The following is a 23915-nucleotide window of genomic DNA, read 5'->3' on the forward strand; positions in this document are numbered from 1 at the left end:
TCTTTTGCAGAGGTAGCATGCCGCAATCTGAACCTTTAGCTGTCCTCTTTTCATTTCAAATATTAATAAAATAACAAAATTGAGAACTTTCTTTCTTCTCCCACATTTGCTATAAGATACGACTCTTCGTTACCTTTTCTTTCATATCATTCATTATCCTATTCAGACATTTAGTCGTAGATAATGGCAAGTTTCATATTAAAAATACAAAAGGAGTATTAAAATAGTTATGCATTTTTTCTTTTTTCTCTTTTGGTTTCTAATTTTTTCTGTCTCTTTTTTTTTTCTATCCTTTTATTACACACTCTTTCGTTTATTTTTTTTTTAGAATTTTTTGTGTTTTTTTCTATTTTTTTGTCTCAAGTTTTTCAAAACTCTCTTTTTCTCTTGAAATTTTTTTTTCTCATCTAAAAATTTTGTTGCTGCCCTCTTTGGATCCTTATTTTCTCTATATACAAATTTATGAGTTTTTTTTTTCTTTATTCATGCTAAAAGTTGGTTCTTTGTTCTAAGTTGAAGCTTACTTGATGCGTAAAATTTTCATTTCTATGAGCAAAGTTGATTTTTTAATATTTTTATTTTTCTTGTTAAGATTTTTTTAAAAAAATAAAAAAATTGAGAATAATCTTTTTTGGTAGACAAAAATTAGTATTCACATCATCCAAATCATATGATTTCCTACTTTTTTCTTCCCCATTTTCATATCTCCTATTTTCTTCTCTCTTATTTCATTTCTTCCCATTTCATACTTTATTCAATCACACATACCATAAATCTTTCCTTCTTTGTGTAGTTAGCTATTATTTGCACTAACATGATTAACTATCCTTACTCATAATTAATCCTTGAAATATAAGATCTAAGTTTTATTTCCTTATTCATAAACATTAGAGAGTAGAAAGTTGGAAGAGGGTTGATAAGAAAAATAGTTAGAGAATTGAAGGAAATATTTCTTACTTGAATCGTCTGTTAATAAAAAAAACATAAAATGTAACAACACTTACTTCAAGTGTAGGCTAAAAACATAAAATATTTAAAGGAAGTCATCGAGTCAAGGATTTGTTTTTAAAATATTATCAAGTAAATGTCCTGTTTATGAAAAGTCAATTTAAAATTTTGTTTTAAAAAAGAAATTTAACAAGTGAATGACTCAATTTTTAGAAATCAACCAAGCCATTGACTCAAATTTTATTTTTTAGAAAAACCCATCTCTGAATGTCTGATTTTTCCCAAAAAAAAAAAATCAAATTAATAGCTTTATTGTTTTTTGAAATTAAGTCATTCACTTGATAAAAAAAAAATTTCTTTAAAAATCTTTAAAATAAAATAAAAATCAAGTGATACTTTTATAATTTTAAAAAAAATAATTATATATATATATATATATAGGAAAGAATCTTCTTACACTAGTATAAGTTTAAAAACTCTTACATCCAATCTGAACCTTTCATTTAACTTAAATCTAATAGCTAGTGAAATAATAAATTATAACTCGTTAAATTTAAGTTAAATGAAAGGCTCAAATTGGGTGTAAAATTTTTTAGACTTACACTAGTATAAGAAGATCCTATCCCTACCTATTAAATTTACGTTAAATGAAAGATTCAGATTGAGTGTAAGAATTTTTATATTTATACTATTGTAAAAGAATTCTGCCTCATATATATATATATATATTGAAACTGAACAATCTCTAAAATTTTAAAGGAATAATCCAATAAAGGAATAATCCAATAAATAACCTATGAATTCTTACTTTTAAAAAATCATTAGGCTACTGGCCTGAATTATTTGTTTTAATCATGGAATGGGCCCAATCTTTTTTCTCTTAAGCCAATTACTGATTCATGAACCCGATATTTTGCTCCCGTTAAGGAATCACAAAGCTAATGATTGCCAATTTATTTACTGTAACTAAATAATCATGTTAGGACCAATAATAAATAAAGATATATAACAAACCAAAGGTCTAGATTTTATTTTGCTCGAGTATGCCTATGCCTTTTATATTTTAAAGAAGAATATTGACTGACACGAAAATCTACATTTCATTAGAACAAAATTATATTAGGCTAACTAATATACATATGCAAATATAAAATAATAATAATAATAACAAAAACGTTTTTAGTCTAATTTTAAAAGGTACTTGCTGTGATACCTGTGAACTTAGAAGAGTATTTTATATTTTATTTAGATTAGTTAATATAATTTTTTAATGTTTTAAAAATGAGAGGATATTAGATATATACAATATCTCACCTATTCAAATATGTGTTTGCGTTGAATTTCTCCCATTTGGGTGTTATTGCATTTGATAAAGTTAGCCCTACATCCTTTAAAGACGAACATGTCTTACTTATAATAGTCGGTGGTCCAAACCACATTTTAATAAGTGTCCAGCCATTAAGGGAAAAGGATAGGAGATAGAGAGAGACAACAACCAATAAATATTTATTTTACTTGAATAGTATTTTATAATCAAACATTGATATTTTTTTGTTATTTTTTTATGATAACTTCACTCACCGTAGTAAATTATTATATACTCGTTTGAGAAACGTTTCTTAACTTTGCTTTTCTCTAAATAAACAACGTTGTAGTTATAGTGAAACAGGTTTAAGCGGTTGCAATGGGACCCTGCAGGTTGACATCTGATGCTTTGAAGGCTTCAAATCTTGGCTCCTTAGCTTGGAACTTTAATCCAGCATAGAGCTTCATGTAGTCCTCAAACACAAATTTTGGGTACACCTCGTTATTCTGATCTACCAATGCTGGTGCTGGGTAGATAACAGCATCACTGCCAGGGTTGTAGAACGAGGCTATGGACATTCTGGTCCCATCAGTTTGTGCTATCACACGATGCTCCACACTCTTGTACTTGCCATTGGTGATTACCTGTTTTACCAAATGGTCCTTAATAAGTAAGAATCATGATTTTGTATTTAACATGTTCTTGTTTTAAGTCCAATTCAGATAAACTTCTAACTATTTTTTCAGAAGTTTTATCTTTCAACTTTTTAACATACACAAGTTGATTTTAACATGGAAAAAAGATAAGATTAATCTTAACTTTAAATTATGGAAACTGAAGCATGAGTTAGCAAACTTACCTCAAGTTGGTCACCAAGGTTGATAACAATGGAATGGCGCATAGGAGGCACATCTATCCACTTACCATCTTTGAGCATCTGAAGGCCACTGACCTTATCATCTTGGAAAAGAAGGATAATGCCACCAGCATCGGTGTGGGCGCGAAGACCCTTCACAAGGTCTGGCTTTGGGCATGGAGGGTAGTTAGCAACCTTTGTGCCAAAAGTTGGTCCCTTGGATCCATAGAAGGCCTTTTTAAGGTATCCCTTTTCTAGTCCAAGATTCTCACATAACAAGTCCAGCAGTTCCTCTGCTAGTTTCTCTAGCATCAAAGCAAATTCTTTCATCCCCTTCCTACATCATTGGTTCAAGTAATTTAGTATTTTGGAGAAGTGAAAGACATAACTGTTCTCTTAATTGTGAACTGCTCATAATACTCTAATGGAAATACATGGAGCAAAATCTGCATGGAGAAATGTTTAAATCATGTATATGGGACCCTCTGTTTCTGTGTTGTCAACTCCAGCTAAAATCGATTATTATTCTGTTACACTTTGAACTGTTTATGGAGTATAATTAGGTATCAAAGTTTTGGTATATTTTTCTGTAACAATCATAATAGGTTATGCAGTGTATATAGATAGATATTGTAGACATTTGATTTGTGTAACCTGTACTCATCACTGAGATCAGGGATCTCTGAAATGTTTGACTCAGGAAGGTGACGCAAATGGAAGGTACTCTCCCAGTCCATGTCTTTGACCTCAGTTTGGACACCCTCAAGCCCTTTGCTTGCCACCAAGTCCTTGAACCTTTGTTCCATGCTTTTCTTGTAGTGCTCTTTGGTCAACCTCTCCACAGTGTCCAATAGGTCACAGGGTATGCCATGATTCACAAGCTACAGTTTTGAAACAAGAGACACACATGTTCACCAAAAGAATGCACAGTAATAAGTCATAAAGAAAGAAATAGAAAAGCTTTTTTGGGTACCTCAAAGAATCCCCAGTTTTCACAAGCATCCTTGATTCTCTCCATAGTTGCTTTTCTCTCCTCACCATTCATCTTTTCCAAGTTGATCACTGGGAAGTTCTCCATTTCTCAATACTTTCACTCTTTTTCTCTCAGTATTGCAGGATGCCTATCTATGCTGATTATAATTTTGTAGGATGGTATTTATAGACTTTTAGGTAAAGACTAAACTAATAATTATACTTTAAGTTTTGTTATCATCAATTTTTAATTTTGATTATATATATATATAATCATTTTTTAGTAAAAATATTTATTATGTTTTTAATTTTATAAATAATAAATAGTTATTCTTTTATAATTTAGGATTTTAGTAAAATCAATTTATACATATATATTTTATATGATTATATTTTAACAGTTTTGTTAACATCAATTTTTAAGTTTAATTAAAATTGCTAAAAAATTATTGAAAAACTTATCATATTCTTATATTTTTTGAATAATAAATCTGTATTTTTATATATGTAGAATTTTGTTTACACCAAATTATTTATTTACTTTGACATGATTATATATTAATAGTTTTGTTAACATTAATTTTTCAGTTTGATTATAAATATAAAAATAATATTTGTAGACCTTTAGGTGCAGACTAAATACTACTAATAATGTTTACGTGATTATATTTTAATAGTTTTGTTGACATTAAATTTCAAGTTTGATTTTAAATAAATAAAAATAATTTTTATTAAAAATATTATTAAACTTCTAAATTATAAATATTTATTTTTTAGGAAAATATATTTTTAAAAATATTTAACAAATAACGTTAAAAGTTGACGTTGACAAATTTTCATATTTTAATTTTCTGCTTTGTTGGGCCTTACATTTTTTAACCTGTACAAATCACAGCTTGTGTGTTTCTCATGGTTCCGTTGTTGAATTGTCTTACCACTTTGACGTAGGTTGGACCCACTTGGTGGGCGGATTTCTACTCTTGAAGATTTGACCAAATTAAACACGCCATGTAGCTGCCAATTTCCAATCTTGCTTTATATCATTATTAATACACTCTTCTAAATACATTAATATTTAAAAAATAATCTTCTCACACACTATATAAGTTTAAAATTTTTTACTCAATTTAAATATTTTATTTAATTTATATCTAATAATAAGTGAAATAATAAATTATAATATATTAGATATAAATAAAATAAAATATTCAAATCGATTATAAGAGTTTTTATACTTATACTAATATGAAAATTTTTGTCTTTTAATATTTATATAATTATTTTTAAAACATAAATAATTTATTATTTAAAACTTTAATTTTTTTCAAAAAGTTAAGCACAAAAAGGCTTAGAAGTATGGTGCAACCTTTTGACATTCTGTATATCATTTCAGTGTCAATGTTCTTAGCATCTGAAAGTGATATTTAAGAAGAAGCTCATGATATGAATTGCACTTCTCAAATCTCATAGCATTCTCACTTTAGACGTTAGTACAAGTTTGCACTGATAACGTGTTTTATGTCTGAGCATAATCTCACTTACATTTCCTAGCAAGGAGAGACCATGTCTACCAAAAAAGTCACGGAGCATTATTGAATAGCTTAAAAATGGTACATGCATGTTCACTCTCATTAATGTTTCTGATACATTAGGCACTTGCACAATAGAGGAATGTTACAAAACAAAATAGAATTGGTATTACTTGTTGGATATCCTATTTATGCATCTTCTTGTCCTATCCTCAAATTCATTATTTAGGTCATAGAGGGCATGAAATGCTCCAACAAAGGTTCTAATAATCAGCAATTCTAACTTTATTTAAATAATTATGTTAAAATTAAGTGTGAATTGAATTTTACATGAAATGAAATATGAGTAAGTTAGAAGTTTATAAAAAAGATGAACTTATGTAATTATTATCTTAAGGTTTTAAAGTTACGTTATAATATCTACTCATTGTACTTTGCAAGGCTATCTACCTAAAACTCAACAACTTAACAAATTAAAATTTAATATATATTCTTTTAATTTCTTACTTTTTATTTTTACTTAATGCATGTATCACATTCTATAAGATTAATACCTCCATCATAATTGAAAAAGTTTATAGAACAATCAATTGAATATTTTTTAAAAAAAGAAATTATTTGACACTGGTGAAGCTTCTCTCGTGGTAAAGCAATGTAATGTATATATTACACAATTTGCTTGGAGAGGAGGGTTAATAATGCAATTTCTTAAACATATTTTATTAAAGTGGTCAATTAAGGAAATTTTATTTTGACTTTTAAAAGATTACCTAAATATATATAATAAGTGAATTAAAGAGTGTGTTTAAAATAATATATTATTAGTATTTGTTCTCTGTGGTTGGGCAATGGAATGGAAACTCTATATAAGCAGGAAATGGGTGAGAACAGTGCTTATATTGATTATCTGATGGATAATCTTACTGTACACGTGCATAATAAAATTACATGCAACTACGTTTGATCAAAATTTTATATGTAAAATTCAAGCCGCCTCATTAAAATATTTTGGATACATCTCGATCGAGTCCAATTGTATTTGTAATTATGGTCAATAATAATTATAATTATTAATTTGCTAAGGTAATGTCAATGATCTAATAATAGGAAGCAAGAGATAAAACAGTAGAGTGATAGTTCGATAGTTGGCCCCATAATCAGAAAGGAACTGTTGACATGCATGTATGTTCCCTTATTTCTTTATTTTATCTTTTAGGGAGAGGGGGATTGGAATTGCCTTTAGAGTTTAAAGAACTCAAGACAGAATCTTTAATACTTTATTGTATAAATTTAACAATATAATTCAGATCAATATTTGTTATATTCTGTCATCACCCTTTTCATAAAAAAAAATCACAGAAAAATAATATCTGAGCCAATAAATCAGATCAAAATCAACAATTTAAAAGAACACATAGCAATTCTTTTTGTTTTTTACAAGGAAAAATTAAGAAAAAGTTAAGGACGAACAAACAAAATACCAGAGCTATCTGCTGCAAGAATAATAGAGAGATTTGGAAGAGATACTTCTAAGATAACCAGTTTCTGAGCTTGTTGAGCACCCTCTTTTACAAGAATATCAGCACAAAAAATACATAGCAATTAAAATGAAGAAAAAAATAAATGTATTAAATAAAATTAAAAAATACATATTTTGAAGGAAAATATATATTTTAACCTTTAAGTATAGGTTAATTAATAATAATTTCAGAAAAATTAATTTTATGTTATAAAAATATTGGACATATTATTTTCTTTAATTTACTTTTGGACACTTTTTTTTTTAATCTAAAGTAAAAGACCATGAAATTTCTTTAAAGTTTAAAAAAATTCATCTCCACTTGCAACTCGTGGTTAATGCTAACCTAAATATTGGTATATAAACGCAATGAAATCTTATACCGCTACACCAATCTTTCAAATTTACTTATAAAACATATTTAATTAATAATTTATTTACACATACTTACTAATTCAAAACTAAGTTTTTACGAACAAATGTGATTAAACAAGCTATAGAGTAAATTAAAGATAAATTATTGGTTAAATAAATTTTGAAAATTTTAAATTTGATAATAAATAATTTTAAATTTTGAAACCCGAAAATAATATATTCTAAATTAATTTGTCTTAGAAAATAATTTTCATGACAAATATGAGTTAAAACGAGTTAAGAAAAAGGGTCCGGCGTGTCCACTTGTGGATAATCTTGCCGCCCATGATTGAAAGTTAAATTGCCACAAATTTGGAGAATTCATGGTTCATAACAGTCCACCTATGCATTAACACTTTCTTGTTCTTTTTTACATTGACACCATTAGTGCACGTTCTGTCGACTTCTCATATAAAGCACCTTATGAGTCATGCAACCATTACGGTATTCATGCACTTTCCATATTTGCAGAGATGATGATCACTTGAGCTTTATCTCTTTCTTTCCTCCTCGCAAATTAGACCCACTGAAAATTCCTTTTAAGATAATGTTGTCCACTAAAGCTTTAAATTGGGTCCCCCATTGAATTTTTATTTTAATTATTCATTTATTGTGACATTTAATTTTTATTGTAATTTGAAATCATCTTATTTTTATCTTTATATTTATATATAATTTGTCAGTACTCAGCAATCAGAGTTTTTACGATAGAAAGCCTCACAAATAAATAACAATAATACAACTCAAAAACTTTAAAGTAACGAGTGCATGAACTTATTTTATGTGGAACTTAATTTACATTTCATTTACGCTTGTAATTTTTTGGTTTACATAGTATTGATATTTTTTGTTTATGAATATAGATTAGGAAAATGAGCTTGAATTGCCAATAATATATAATACTATTTATTAATCATTAACCGTTTAGTCCAATGCAATTTGACTATCTTTAAATTATGATATACAGTTAAACACTAATTTGAAGGAAAGTCGAGTTAATTGTAAGATTATTATGTACATATGTTTAATAAACTGCCTCAAAAAGCCTAACCTATTTGAAGGTCGATTTTATCACGAGTCTGCTGCATAGTAAGACAAGTTGATGAGACTCAGGCCTCTATGCTCCACATGGTACGGAGCGATCAAGCTGAACAGTAAAATTGGAAGCAAGAGCACCCACGTTAGTTGGAAGCAAAAATATTATTTTACAATTTTTGGAGACAACTTAGTTATATATACATATATAAAGTTGTATGAGAGATATAGAAATTATATATATCGAGAGATATATTAATTTTTAGTTATTTAAATAATAAAACAAATTATGTAATATTTTATTTCAGTGGAGTTTACGATTAAGGTGATATTTAACACAAATGTGAAGTAGAATTAAATCCGTCAAATTATAAGAATTTACAACAAATGACAACAAAATAAAAATAGACATGAAATTGTTTAACATAAAAAGTCTCATCAATGTGAAAAAAAAATAATATGAGTCGTTTAGATTAAAAAAGTAGTTTCAGTGTGATTAAATAATAGTACATGAGAGTTATAAATAAGTGTATAAATCGTGTTTACAACTAGTTAAATAACTTAAAAGTAAAAATTACAAATTGAGAATCAAGAAGATAAAAATATCTAAAAATAGAATTATTATGCAAACTATATTAATCATACCATATTCTTCGTTTTAAAAATCTAACCGTTCAAAATAAAGAACTATATGTCTTAAAATTATTGTCAAATTTTGAGTTTGATTCAACATTGAACCATTCACAAACTCAAATTTATCAAGACTATTAGTTTACCAAAATTATTATGAATTTGTGCGAGAATCATGACTTTCTTTATTCTTCTCTTACAGTGATAGTTATTAACTTATTCTAATAATTTCTTTTTATTCGACCTTTGAGTTTGACTTCTCTCTTATACATTACCCTAAAACCTTGTTTCTACCATGAGAAAAAGTGAACTTGCTCATTTTAGACATTTTTTTAAGTATGATAAGAGCTGAATATCTAATAAAACTCTACACATTAAACTTAATTTAAAGATCTTCATTAAAAGTTACTTTGTTACTCAATCTTACAATATAGTTACCCAATCTTATAATATAGTTACCATGGGTTTACTTACATAGAACTCATATATATCAATGTTATTGCATTCTTAGATTATACAAAGCTATTCTTTTCGGTCTTTTTTGTAAGAAATAAAATGAAACATTTCCTTTATTCTTATTATAAGAAACAAATGATAGATTTAAGAAGCATTAATTGTTAAATTTCTTTTATACTCTTCTTTTATTAGTATCATTAATTGTACAAAATATTAACTACAACATTTAATATCATGGGTAGTTTTAGAATAAAATTTATATTTATAGAAAACATAAGTGACTTAATTATTTTTCTTGATCCTAGAGATTTAGTCTTTTGTTTTTTATAAAAAGAATCGGAAGTAGTATTTTGGATAAGATTTTTAAAACTTTTATATATATATATATTAAAAGTAATTTATACTCTTTATTTTTTAGAAAAAAAATAAAAGAAAGAGGTTCAAGTAGAAAAATATAAGTTGATTTTAAAGTATAAGAAGAATTTGATTTATTTTACTATTTAGATTTGGTTTGGATAAACTTTTAAAGACTCTTTTATAAAAGAAAAAATATTTTAAAAAATAAATAAAATTTCTTTTACATATCAGAATAAAAGACTTTCTTTTTAGAAGATTTATTATTAAACTTCTCTAAATTTTGAAAAATTAAGTTACTTTTAACTCAAAAAAAAAATTATTTCACTTTTATATTGATTTTTTTTTTCTTGGAGAACATTTAGAAGTTTAATTTTTTATTCCTATAAGTAATTCTCGGTAAGTTTATCCAAATCACACCATATTGTTTTAGTTAAATATTAGAAATGAACTTAACATTATGTAATTATGGGTGTGTTTAGATAACAAATTAAGAAAGCATTTTTAATAAAAAAAAATAGATTAAAGATTTGTATAATAAAATTAACTATGAAGCTTATTGACCTAAGTTTAAAAAGCGTATTTTGATATGTTGTGTTAAAAATTATTAAAATAAATTGAAAATATATACTTTACGAGAGTTGTAACCTACTTTTATAAGTCTATTATAAGATCTTAGATCAAGAAAGAAATCTTGCAAATATAAGGAGAATGAAGAGTAATGTAGTCTTATGTATTGATTGTGTGGTTGCTTATTTCATACATTGCGTTTAGCAAGCAAGCCAACCTACGTGTATATACACATACTGGAAAGCTTACACAAGAAAGAAAGGAACAAAGCTATATCAGAAAACTAATATAATAGTTATGACTAAACTACACACAAAAGAGAAAAGTAATACAAAAATAGAATAAAGGGATATACAATGAAGAGTTATTCTCCTAACATGCATGGTTAATACACGTATAAAGCACAAAAGTTAAAGTTAGTTTTTTAGGTGTTTTGAATGTTGTTTTCTCAATAAAAATTAGAATTTTATGTTGTTATTAAATTTTAATTGTAATAGAAAACAAACACTAAAAATACTTAAGGAAATATACTTAAATTTTGTTCTTATATAAATTACTAAAGATCTGGTTCAATTAGCATTCTCAATAAGTCTAGCAAATTTTTCATAATGTGAAAAATAATTGCATCCATTCACTTATGTATTAATGGAATGGAGAGCATGTAACCATGTTGCCAACGCTTAGCCGGTAAGTAGGGGTGTCTTAATTTTATCATGGCCTAGTGTCCCCAACGTGACGTGGGCCAACATGTACATTCTCATTTTCTAAGTCCCCATAGCACCATAATGGCATTCAAGAAAGGAACTCTTGTCTTCATAGATGAGATAGCTGGTTTGATCATGATGTTCATCATGTCTTGAACTTGGATGTGTTATCAATTGTGGCTTATGTCATAATGAACCTACCTTTTTTGTCAAAATGAAAAGTTTGGTTGTGTTACAGTGGGAATAATTTCTATCATATGTAAGAATTTGTCGATTCCGTTCAACATTATTTTTTACTAAGATAAAATGTTAGCAGTTAATTATCATACCTACAATCAATTTTGGGTAAGTGAACATCATGTCATACAAACACGAAATTGACAATCTTTAACAATGAAAGTGATAATAACTTAGATTCTTCTTAACATGGTGGGATCTACTTCTTGCCACCCTTTGGTATCCCTTACAAGATGTATATTAGAGGGTCCACCCTTGATGAATCCTCCATATTTCGCAATGATGAGTTCCTTGTTGATGGTTTATTTTGTAACAAGTTGAGCTCTTTGTGTTCTCTACACTTTCTAGGAAAGAAGGGAAAATAACTTTATCTCTTCCAACAAATGTTACTTGTTCTATGTTGAATATTCTTCAAGAGATATAATCTCCTGTATATAGCTTTGGTGGTGATTCTCTTCACCAAATTGGGTGAATAAATGTAAAAATATACTTTAATGTTGAAGTTAGTAATATTGTAAGGAGAAGTTCTTTATAAATGACAATGAAACACACATAAAACACATTAATTTCTAATCATTCATCTAAAATTATATAGTGAATATTTATTTACTTCTTTCATGTTAAAAAACTATGCACACGTGCCCACATGCACATTCTTGCCAAATTTGTCTTGAAGTATCTTACATTACCTTATCAAGCTTGACCTCTCTAATGCTAAAAACGTGCACCCACACATACTTTCCAAATTTTGTCAAGTCCTCCTCACATTCGTCATATAAATAGCACATATAAGAAACAAAATTACAATAATATTTAATTAAACAAATTTAATATTCATAATAATACGCACACTTTCTTTATCTCATATTATATATCTCTCATTCGTGATATAAGTTACGTGGATAAAAAAAATATATAAAACTCGAAAGTTTCATAAAGTAGAAGTCAAACTGTACGATCCATGAATTTATTTTGAAAAAAATTGTAAATTAATTTATTAATCTGATCTAAAAATTTTAAAATAAAATAGGAGTAAAAAATGTTTATGTACGTGTTAGAAAATTATTATTATTCTTATTATATTAAGAAATTATGATTTACCTAATTCAAATTTGAATAGAAAATTCAACATTATAAAAGTACATTTAAAAAGAAACAGAATCTTTAAGTTTCTTATTGTAGTACTTAATTACTTTACATTTAAAGTAGTATTTTTTAGTGATACGATTTTATTATTTTTATTAGTATTTTTTTTAAATAAATTATAATAATTATTTCAATTTAATATTGTAATTTTCATGTTACTAAAGTTGATATAGTGGTTCTTGTTAATATTAAAAAGTTTGAAGATCGTGAAAATTTTATTTTATAATATATTTACCTATTCAATTCTTTTTTCAAATATTTTTATTAATTGGTTGATTTATTTTGAATATATATATATATAAAAGGCAGAATTTTCTTATATTAATGTAAATCTAAAAATTCTTATGTTCGATCAGAATCTTTTATTTAACTTACATCTAACTGTAAAATAATAAAATTCATTTAACTTACATAATCAAAAGTTTCTTTTTAAAAAAGGATAAAATAGTATCCCATGAAAAAAAAAACAAAAGCCTTCCTCCCTTGTTAATGTTTATATATAAATTAACCTCTTCGGTATAACTTTTTTATGTTAAACTTATCTAGTCTTATTATTCTCTACAAAAAGAAAATTTAAAACATTATAGAAAATAAAAAATAAAAGTGATAATGTTGAAAATTAATTGAAATTGGTAAAGAAAGATCATGACTAAAGATAATGACTTCTCTAAAATTAATAACATGCTAATAGTAAATCACAAAAATTGATTAAAACTATAAACTAATAAAATGACATTGATTAAAAATTATAATATTTAATTTATATTCTTTATGTCATATTTTACTTAATGGATCACTAATTTAAAGAGCGATTAATAGAGAATTAATTTTTAGAATGTCTTTAGAGAGTATTTAAAATTGAACAGAGGGGTTAACACATGGAATTGGTCTTAATAGTTGAAGAATGCTTTTTCTAGATTCAATTTTAGAGTATGATTCCACGTGTAATCGCTTTCTAAGTACTATTTGTTTTACAATCCTAAGAGTAATGTCTGTATTTATGGCTATTGAAACATTGAACATTACATTTATCATACCTCTTATCATTTGTCCTATCAAAATTTTCTCTACCTCTACCTCTTCCTCTTCCATAATCTCTAGTGAATTGATAATTATTTCTATATTTTCAAAATTATCATGATCTCCTCTTCTTCCTCTTCCTTAGCCATGACCATGTACTCTTCCATGTCTACGTCCTTTTCCTTTTCAATTTTATTTCCCTCCATTTTCTTTCAAAGAGGCTTTGATTTTAAGAACTAACTCTAAAGGCTCTTCTTGCTTTCACTTAAGTCTCTCTTCATATGCTTGAAGCGAACCCATCAACTGGTCTATCAATATCAAGTCTAAATTTTTTAACCCTTCAATAGCACAAACCACATAGTCAAATTATGTGGTTAAGGAGCAAATAATTTTTTTACTATGCAAATATCTTCTATGTTTTTTTATATCGTTTCATTTAGTTTACTATAATCATTACTCTATTACCAAAATTCAAGATAAGCTTGAATTCTTTCATACGCAAAGATTCAAAACCCCTTTATAGAGTTTGTAAACACATTTTTTTGACCTTGTCAACTTCTTTAAGATTAGTCTTTAAAATCTCCCAAGCTTTTTAGAGGTGGTTGCATTAGATACTACCTCAAACAAAATAGCCTCATCTTAAGATTTATCATAACCTTTCTCCACAATCTCTCAAGCATCTTGAGATGCGTCAACATTACTTATCATAATTTTCTCTAGTGAAACATAAAGTTCAAAATATATTTAAGCCATTATTTTCCATCTCTCAACTCTCAAGGTGTTTCTCTTAACTCTCAAGATGGAACACAAGCTCTTGATACCACTTTGTTAGAGGTAGGAAGAGAATAATTAAAAAACAATAGGAGAATTTTTATTATTTGTCCTACAAATATAATCCACTATTTATAAGAGTGGTATAATTAATATCAAATAATTGGTACAACACATCCTATCATGAGTCCACCCAAACCACTCTTTATGAGGTGGTCTATGGAAGAAAGCCTCCTTCTTTGATTAAGGGGATACAAGGTGAAGTGCAAGTAGAAACAATCAAGCGAAAATTATTAGAGAGGGATGAAGCCTTGAGGTAATTGAAGGAACACTTGTAGTGGGTCCAAGGAAGAATGAAAAATCAAGCTGATCTCAAGAGGCAAGAAAGAAGCTTTGAAGTGAGAGAATGAGTTTTCTTAAAAATTCCAACCTCATAAACAAAAATCAGTTATGTCCTAAATCAATGCCAAGCTATTTGCAAGGTATTATGGGCCATTTAAAATTATTGGTCATGTGGGAGCGATAGCTTACCATTTGAAGTTGCCAGAAATAGCTCGAATTCACCTTGTCTTCCATGTATAGTTGCTGAAGAAGGCCATTGATAATTACAAGGTGCAACCGGAGCTACATATTGACTTTGAAGATGATGGAATAAATATGTGAACGCCGATGACACTGTTAGCTTCTAGGAGCATTATCAAGCATGGAGACAGGGTCAAACAATGGCTTGTGCAGTGGGCTAAGAAACCAGCAAAAGAAGCAATATGAGAAGATGTAGTAGTTACCCAAAGCCACTTTCCTCATCTCAATATTAAGGACAAGATTCATGTTAATGGAGGGGGTAATGATAGGGACCAAGGAGAAGAAAATGGGCCTGAGGAGAAAGTAATCCATGAAGCTTTAGCCAAGCCCAAGGACTGGATAATGTATGTGAGGAAAAGAAAGAAATTAAGAAATGTTTGAGATATGTTGAGTTGGCAAAGTTAGTTATGGAGAAAGAATAGTTTTTGATATATTAGGCATGTTTAGTTGTGAGTGGGGGGACATTTTTCGGGCTAGAAGTTGTGGGATAGAGTGTCGTTTGGCTTTCCGTAAAGAGCTTCACTCTGGAACATTAGAAGCACCATTCTTCTTCTGCATAGTTTCATTTCTTTTCTATTGGCGATAATACAAACTTTCTTTATTCTCTCCTAATATTATTGTTTCTACCTCATATCTTGTAACATCATATCAAGTTAGAATCAATCATTATTGAATTGACATTTGAACTTCTTATGCTTGTGTAAATGAACTAAGAGTAATATTAGGTACCTTTTTAAACTTGTTATTTGGACAAGACATGAGAGGTGAGTGTTCTTGGAAAATGTTGTTAAATTTAGCATATAATTACTACATAATCATCTGAAAATTCTTAAGTTGGTAGTTGATAAAAGATTTCAAAGTAATATTTATAGAGTATCCATAGTAATTTTTTTCCAACAAATTTTCTAGTTTCCTATTTGTTTTAAAATTGATTTTTGGACCAAAATAAAAGACTATGCAATGGAACTAGTTTAATCGTGACAAAGCAAGCAAATCATTTTATTGAGGCAAATATTATATCTAAAAAAAATTAAAAGTCTAATTACATTCCGAAAATGACTATCTCCATCTCAATTCCCAATCACCATAGCTTCTAGATTCATAAGACATTTTTGGTTAATCATTTCATATGTGATGTGTAACACTCTACTGCATTTAGTTTATGCTTAAGTTATAATTACTAAATATAGTAGTTGCATTACAATAATAAAACTTTGATTATTTTGCTTATTCATCTCATGTTGATTTAGTAGTAATTATCGAATGTATAAAAAAGCAAGAAACTATAAAAGCAAAATAAAAGAAAATCAAATATAGAATAACCTGGATAAACATAATAATTAATTTAACTCATATATTTTACAGAAAGATAACTATATATATATAAGACACCTTGTTATTTACATATAGTCACGAATACATATAAAGACCACTACATACAAAAAGATTAGTGGCCCATGCTATCAAGGTACAGTCCTGACGAGTCCTTACATGACAATTTAGAACTAAGGTTAACTGCATATTCGGGAACTCAATATAGATCACTATTGTTGCATCCATCATATAGATCTGAGAATGAAATGAAAACTAAGTAAGGTGAGAATTTTTTTTAAAATTCTCAGTAGGGTTGTATACTTCTATGTTGACATCACTTTCATTCTCAGTTGCTTTGAATTTTATTTAAATAAAGGGTTGTTAAACCAATAAGGTAATATTTCAATTATGATTATTACAAACATAGTCCGAAGCAAAGTAAATTTTATGTCTAACATTTGTAATAGACAAGATCATAATGATTATGATAAACATATATAAGTAATTAAATAAATAGTCAAAAGACTCAACATGAATCATACATGTGACATAATAATACTTAAAGTTGAAATTGAAAGCAACATAGAAATGAACTAATATTAATTAAAAATACTTTCATGACAAAATAATAAGCTTAATTCTCATATAAGTTCTTATCCTTGGTCTCCTGGGAGTTCTTGGCCATAAGAACTCTCAACGCTTCCACCAACTTATTCCTCTTAACTTTTTATCTGAGACTAGCCCAAGTGACATAGGACTTTCTTATAACTTCCAATCATTTTAGGCTTTCATAACTTTCATATTATACCTCACATATTTCTTTTGAAATTTTACAATTTATTCATAACTCTTACAAAGTTTGCGCAACATAACGGATCATATTTACTTTCCAATGAATAGTGTCAGCTAACAAACAAACATTCACATATCATAGCAAATAAATAAATAAACAAAACCTTTAAATTCATAATTCTTTCTTTAAAGGGATAAATTTTGCCTTGTTTTATTTTTACTGCGTTTATTGCTATATGACTTCAATAGACCTGAAATTTTTTATATGTTGAAGCCCTATTGGTCTATTTTATAACCTAATTGGTCCTATTCAGTTTTGATAACTACACCTCAAGATTTTAGCTTTTTACTAATACTTGCTTGTGATTAGCCAGAACAACGTTCAAAAATGTTAAAATCTACCAAAATTTGAATTCTAAGTGTATGACTACTAAATCCATGTCATTTTAAAGTTAAGGGATGAAATTTTAATATCCAAATAGTTTCATTCATTTCGTTAAATAGAACTCAAACTATAAGGTTCTAAAGTTAGTTTTATAGGTTGCTCTGTTTCTTACTCAAACTCCACATAATCATTAAAACAAAGATAGAACCCTACCTCCTTTGAGTACTAAATTGATTCCAAAGATGTTTCTAATTTACAAGTGTGTGTGAGCTTAAGAGACAAGTTTATGGAAGTAAGAAAAGAAGAAAGATAGAGAAAAGAATGAGGGAGAGAAGTGATAAATTTATAAAGAGATGAAGGAAAATAAAATATCCAAGTGGCCATGATGAATGAAGTTACTTAGATAATTTTGATTGATTCATAAATCTTGTGGTCTCAAATGAACCACAAGATTGATATATGAGCCATTGGATTAATGTGTGGTGGATGGCTTCTCCACCGTTGGATCTAGGACAAATAATATTTTTTTATTCTAATAATTTAAATTACTGAAAATATACTGGTTTCTCTCTTAATAGGAAATTCTATTATATTTTTTTTTTAATTCTAGTCTACCTAATCAACAAAGATTTGAATTCTAATAAATATTCAATTAATCTCTTATTAACATTATTCATGTAAATTATTTGAGAAAATCAATTAATAACATAAAATAAATAGTTAAAATTTTAGACGTTACATGATGACTATAAATAAGTTTTAAATCAATCACTTGCTAATGTTGAATTATATTTACTTAAACTTGTATTTAGCCATCGTCAATTATGTGACTTTTTCTGGTGTTCAAAACAAATAAGGTTTAAAATCTTAATACATAATAAAGAAAGAATTGTCTTAAACACTAATACATAAGTTATCTTTAAAAAAGTTTTCTAGAATCTATCTATAACAATTATAACTGGGTTGCTGTGAGTGAATATATATATATATATATATATATATATATATATATAAGGGATTGATTATAAAGTTTTATGCCTTATGAAATCATAATGCCTTTTTATATTTATGATCTTGGAGAATATGAATTTTTTCATCCTGTTGATATTAGAAGAAAATTAAGAGAATTTAGAAAACTTCTACAAAAAACTCAAAATAGTTTTGAAAGGAAAATGCTCCTTTTAGATATCAAAGAAAATAAGAAAGATTTGAAAGTTTTGTCAAGAGTTTGAATTTTAATCATATGCATATCATTAATCTTGTAATCTTCTTTTGCTATATCTTGAGTTGATTATAACTTGTTCTACATAAGTTAGTCATTTAGAATCCAAATCAGTAGCAGTGAGAGCTGTGTGTACGTTGGTAAGCCTAGAGGGTGTTCCCGATAGTAAGTCCTGAGCGTGGGCAGTAAAACCATTGGTAAGCCTTGGTGTTCCCATAGCCTTTAGGATTCAAGATGGTGAATTTATTAAAAACAATGAGTAATTTGGCTCTAGGTAGAAACAAAGAGATAATTACAAGAGTAATGAGAGCAGAAGATGAAAATTCTTCCTCTTCACAAATAGTTTCCTCTTCTTCAACAACACCACAACAGATTACCATAGATGATATTGAAAAATCCTTACATGATTGGTCAATTCCTATAGTTAAAGAAAAAGATGTATACAAAGATAGATCTGTTTGGTCGTTTAGAAATAATCATGAACAAATTCATAAAATAGAATATTCTTATCCTGGAACAAAATTAAATAATGCAATTCCACTTCTAGAAGATCAACTTATACAAAACCATAGACAAGAAGGTTTTAAATTTATCCATATACGATTAATACAATTAGCAGTTAAACCAAACTTCAAGATAGGAGTAGATCTTCCTATACTTGTACTATTAAGAGATATGAAGTTACAAAATAAAAGTGATTCAATAATAGTAGCTTTAGAAAGTAATTTACATGATGGGCCAGTTTTCTTTAATTGTTATCCCAACATATCAATGTCCTTAGATAATGAGAAAACATCCAAAGCTATAAAGATATTTACAAAAATAAAAGAAAATATAGTAGATGACTTGTTGGATCCATTTTATGTGATCTATAGAGTCTATTACAAAACTACCAAAATCCCTTATGGATTTAAAGCAAATAGGCAAATTAATAGAGACGAAACTGTAGTCATACAAGCCAATCTCAATAGAAGTTTGGTACAAGTACCTAAAAGATTAAGACACGACCAATTAACCATACCAGAAGAATGGGTTTTTGAAGAATCCTCTTCTATTAAACAAGAAAATACAGAGATAAAGGATATAATAGAAGAACCAGAAAGGTTTAGACTAAGAATGAATAGGTCTAGATCGATTCGTATAACACAACCATCCACTATTAGAGAACCCTCAAGACATTCTATTAGCGGATCAACAATAGATTAGACTTAACCAAAATAGACAATATAACTAGACCAGGAGTTTCTATTCCAGTCTATGACCAAAATTCTGAAATAAATTATAGTCCAACACCTTCTCAAGTTTTAAATACAATAAAAAAAACTGAACCTTTTGCTATAGATAAAAAATAGATTAAAGAAGACATAGATGGAGAACATAACATAGATAGAAAAACTTGGTTAATAGAAACATTTAGTCAACAACAAAGGGCAGAAATTAGAGAAAAGTTTTATAAATATTTAGAAGAAATAAAAATAAATACTTATTTTTTCCCTTGGATGGAAAAATATTGTATTCAAAATAATATAAATTATCCATTTAATAAAGAGATAAATCATTTACAAAAAATTAAAAATATATGGAAAACTACCACAGGAAAAATAATAGAGGCTGAGTATCCTCTTCTATAACAGATAAAAATACAAGTAGAAAATGAAAAAGTAGAAGCAAGTCCTTACAAATAAACTAATGAAAATAGTGAACCAATAAATAAAAAAGATATAAATAAGATATATCAACAATTAAATTATTCTAACACAATAATAAACTTAATGACTAATCAATTAAATAGAATAGAAAATAGTAAAGAAAATTCTAGTAGTAATAATAATATTAAAAAATCACATTATTTAGATAAACCAATATATCCAATTACTACTATGTCTGCACAAGCTATGAAAGAATTAGGAAAGAAATCCGGACTTGAATTAGATATAGAAGAAATAAAAACAAAAATAGCTAAGTTAAGTATAGATAAACAAACAATAAATACTCTAGAAATAAATAAAATTTATGAACATAAAAAAAAAACATTATTACAATAGGCTTACTCTACCAGATGTTGCCCTAGAAAATAGGTCATATTTTGTACAAAATTCCTATGGAGGCAATGATATTGTTGAATGGAATATTGATGGTGCCTCTGAACAACAAATTTTTGATATTACACAACAAATGGCTATGTCGGCCACTGCTTACAAAATGAGAAACGCCTCTGATAGAGTAACAACTGAAGCCATTGTACAAGGTTTCACAGGACAGTTTAGAGGCTGGTGGGATAATTATGTAACCCCTGCCGATAGAGAATTTATATTAGGACACATTAAACAAGAAAATAATGAACAAGATGTTGTTGTAACACTTATTTATACAATATTATTACACTTTACAGGAGATCCTATAGTATTCAGAGAAAGAGTAAGAGAACAATTACATAAACTTAGCTGCCCAACCATGATTGATTATACTTGGTATAGGGATATGTTTATGTCAAAAGTAATGATGTTAGAAGACGCTAATGAACCATATTGGAAAGAAAGATTTATATGTCAAATTCCTTCTTTGTTCGTAGCAAAAGTCATAGAAAACATAAAAAATAGATTAAGAGAACATATTGACTATAGAACATTAACTTTAGGACAACTACATGGTTTTGTAATAGATACAGGAATAAAAATATGTGGAGACATAAAATTACAAAATCAAATTAGAAAACAAGAAATAATAGGAAAAGCTGAGTTAGGAAGCTTTTGTGCACAATATGGAATAGGGCCCATACAAGCTCCTAGTAGAATAATTAGGAAAGCTAATAAAAGAAAACAAAATCAAAATCCTCCAAGCTATAAGAAAAATCCATATAAGAAAAATACTTATAAAAAACAATATAAGAAAAACACAACTAAACCATCACAAAATACAAATAACAACAATAATCAATTTAAAGGAAATTGCTGGAAGTGTGGAAAGTATGGCCACCGTGCAGATAAGTGTAGAGTAGAAAAGAAAATCAACTCTATTGAAAATGAAGAACTTAAACAAGTTCTTTATGCAATTCTAATAAACTCTGATAATTGTTCTAACAAGTTCTTAGATGAAGAATATGAAAATGAAAATGCACAAGAAAATGAAATTTATCAACTAGATAATACTTCAGAAGAATCTAAAGAAGAGCAAAGTTTCTGTTTAGGACCAGGATTATGTAATTATAATGATTGTAAGACTCCACAAATCAATACTATAATCAGAGATCAGACTCAATCCTTAATAACCATAATAGAAGGCCTTGAAGAAGGACCTTTAAAAGTAGAATTTATCAAAAAACTTAATGAATTTGTAACAAGAGAAGAACCAAAAGCAGTAGTAATTAAGCCTATAGAAATGACAGAAGTCTTTGAAAGGTTTCGAACTCCTAGTCAACAAACTACTATAAAAGATTTACAAAAAGAAATAGTAAATTTAAAAACAGAAATAAAAGAACTAAAAGAATATAAAAAAGACTTAGAAATTAGATTACTTTCTTTAGAAGGTAAAGAGATTCTTAAACTACAAGAAAATCAAATTGGTACATCAGGAACAAAGGTAGATGAACAACCAGATATATTTAATTTAGAATTATTAACATTGATAACTTCACACAAATGGTGGTGTGAAATAACACTAATTGTAGAACAGGAAAAGTTTAACTTAATAGCTCTAATAGACTCAAGAGCAAATGTTAATTGTATACAAGAAGGAATAATTCCTACAAAATATTATGAAAAAAATTACAGAACAATTATCAGCTGCAGGAGGAAATAAACTTAAAATAAATTACAAATTATCAAAAGGAAAAATTTGTAAAAACAAATATGTTTTACCACATCATTTATATTAGTAAAAGATATAGGAAACAAAATAATATTAGGAACCCCCTTTCTAACATTATTATATCCTTGTGAAATTAACAATACATGAATTATTAGTAAGGTAATACCAGATAAAGAAATAAAATTTGAATTTCTACAACCACCAAAGATTAGAGAACTAAATTTGGTACAAGAAGCATTAATAACTAGAATAAATCAAATAGAAAGAAAACAAAAACAAATTAATTTTATTAATAAAGAAATTGAATATAAAAGAATTGAAGAACAATTAAAAAATGAAAAAATTTAAAAAATTATATAAGATTTTGAAAAAAGAATTACAAAAGAAATTTGTAATTTAAATTCTATAGCATTTCACCATAGAAAGAAATATGAGATAGAATTACCATATGAAGAAGGATTTGATGAAACGAATATACCAACAAAAGCTATACCAATACAAATGAATGAAGAACAACTAAAATTTTGTAAACAAGAATTACAAGAATACTTAGAAAAAGGATTAATTAGATCTTCAAAATCACTGTGCAGTTGTACAGGGTTTTATGTAAATAAAGCTTCAGAACAAGAAAGAGGGGCTCCAAGATTAGTAATAAATTATAAGCCCCTTAATAAAGTATTAAAATGGATTAGGTATCCTATACATAATAAACAAGATTTAATCAAAAAGTTAATTAATGCCAATATATTCTCAAAATTTGATATGAAATCAGGATACTACCAAATATATGTAAAAGAACAAGATAGATACAAAACAGCTTTTGTTGTACCATTCAGGCATTTTGAATGGAATGTAATGCCTCAGGGACTAAAAAATGCTCCAAGTGAATTTCAAGAGATCATGAACAATATATTTTATCCATACATGAACTTTTCAATAGTTTATTTAGATGATGTATTAATTTTTTCAAAAGGAATCAACCAACATACACAACACTTAAATAAATTTATAGATTTAATAAAACAAAACAGGTTATACGTATCTGCTAAGAAAATAAAAATTTTCCAAGACAAAATTAGATTTTTAGGATTCAATATTTATCAAGGAACAATAACACCTATACAAAGATCTATAAAATTTGCTGATAAGTTTCCAGATCAATTAAAAGAGAAAACTCAATTACAAAGATTTTTAGGGTGTTTAAATTATGTGGCAGACTTTTTACCAAATATTAGAACAATATGCGCTCCTTTATATAAGCGTCTCAGGAAGAATCCCCAACCTTGGGATGAAGAAATGACCAAAATAGTCCAACAGGTAAAAGTTTTAATTAAAAACCTCCCTTG

At 27.4% G+C, this 23915-nt stretch overlaps 1 protein-coding gene across 1 annotated transcript; it reads right to left on the reverse strand.

Annotated features, from left to right (window-relative positions):
* Positions 1 to 2436: 2436 nt before the first annotated feature.
* Positions 2437 to 4242, reverse strand: LOC113855602 (1-aminocyclopropane-1-carboxylate oxidase-like). The gene is made up of 4 exons (XM_027487234.1): positions 4084 to 4242; positions 3765 to 3991; positions 3114 to 3447; positions 2437 to 2898 (listed from the first exon to the last, which is right to left on the reverse strand). Exons 1-4 carry the CDS (start codon positions 4186 to 4188, stop codon positions 2620 to 2622), a joined length of 945 nt encoding a protein of 314 aa, XP_027343035.1. The 5' UTR covers positions 4189 to 4242; the 3' UTR covers positions 2437 to 2619.
* Between the last annotated feature and the right edge of the window lie 19673 nt (positions 4243 to 23915).

Source organism: Abrus precatorius, unplaced genomic scaffold (genome assembly GCF_003935025.1).
Source record: "Abrus precatorius isolate BTA unplaced genomic scaffold, Abrus_2018 Scaffold1, whole genome shotgun sequence".
NCBI lineage: Eukaryota > Viridiplantae > Streptophyta > Magnoliopsida > Fabales > Fabaceae > Abrus > Abrus precatorius.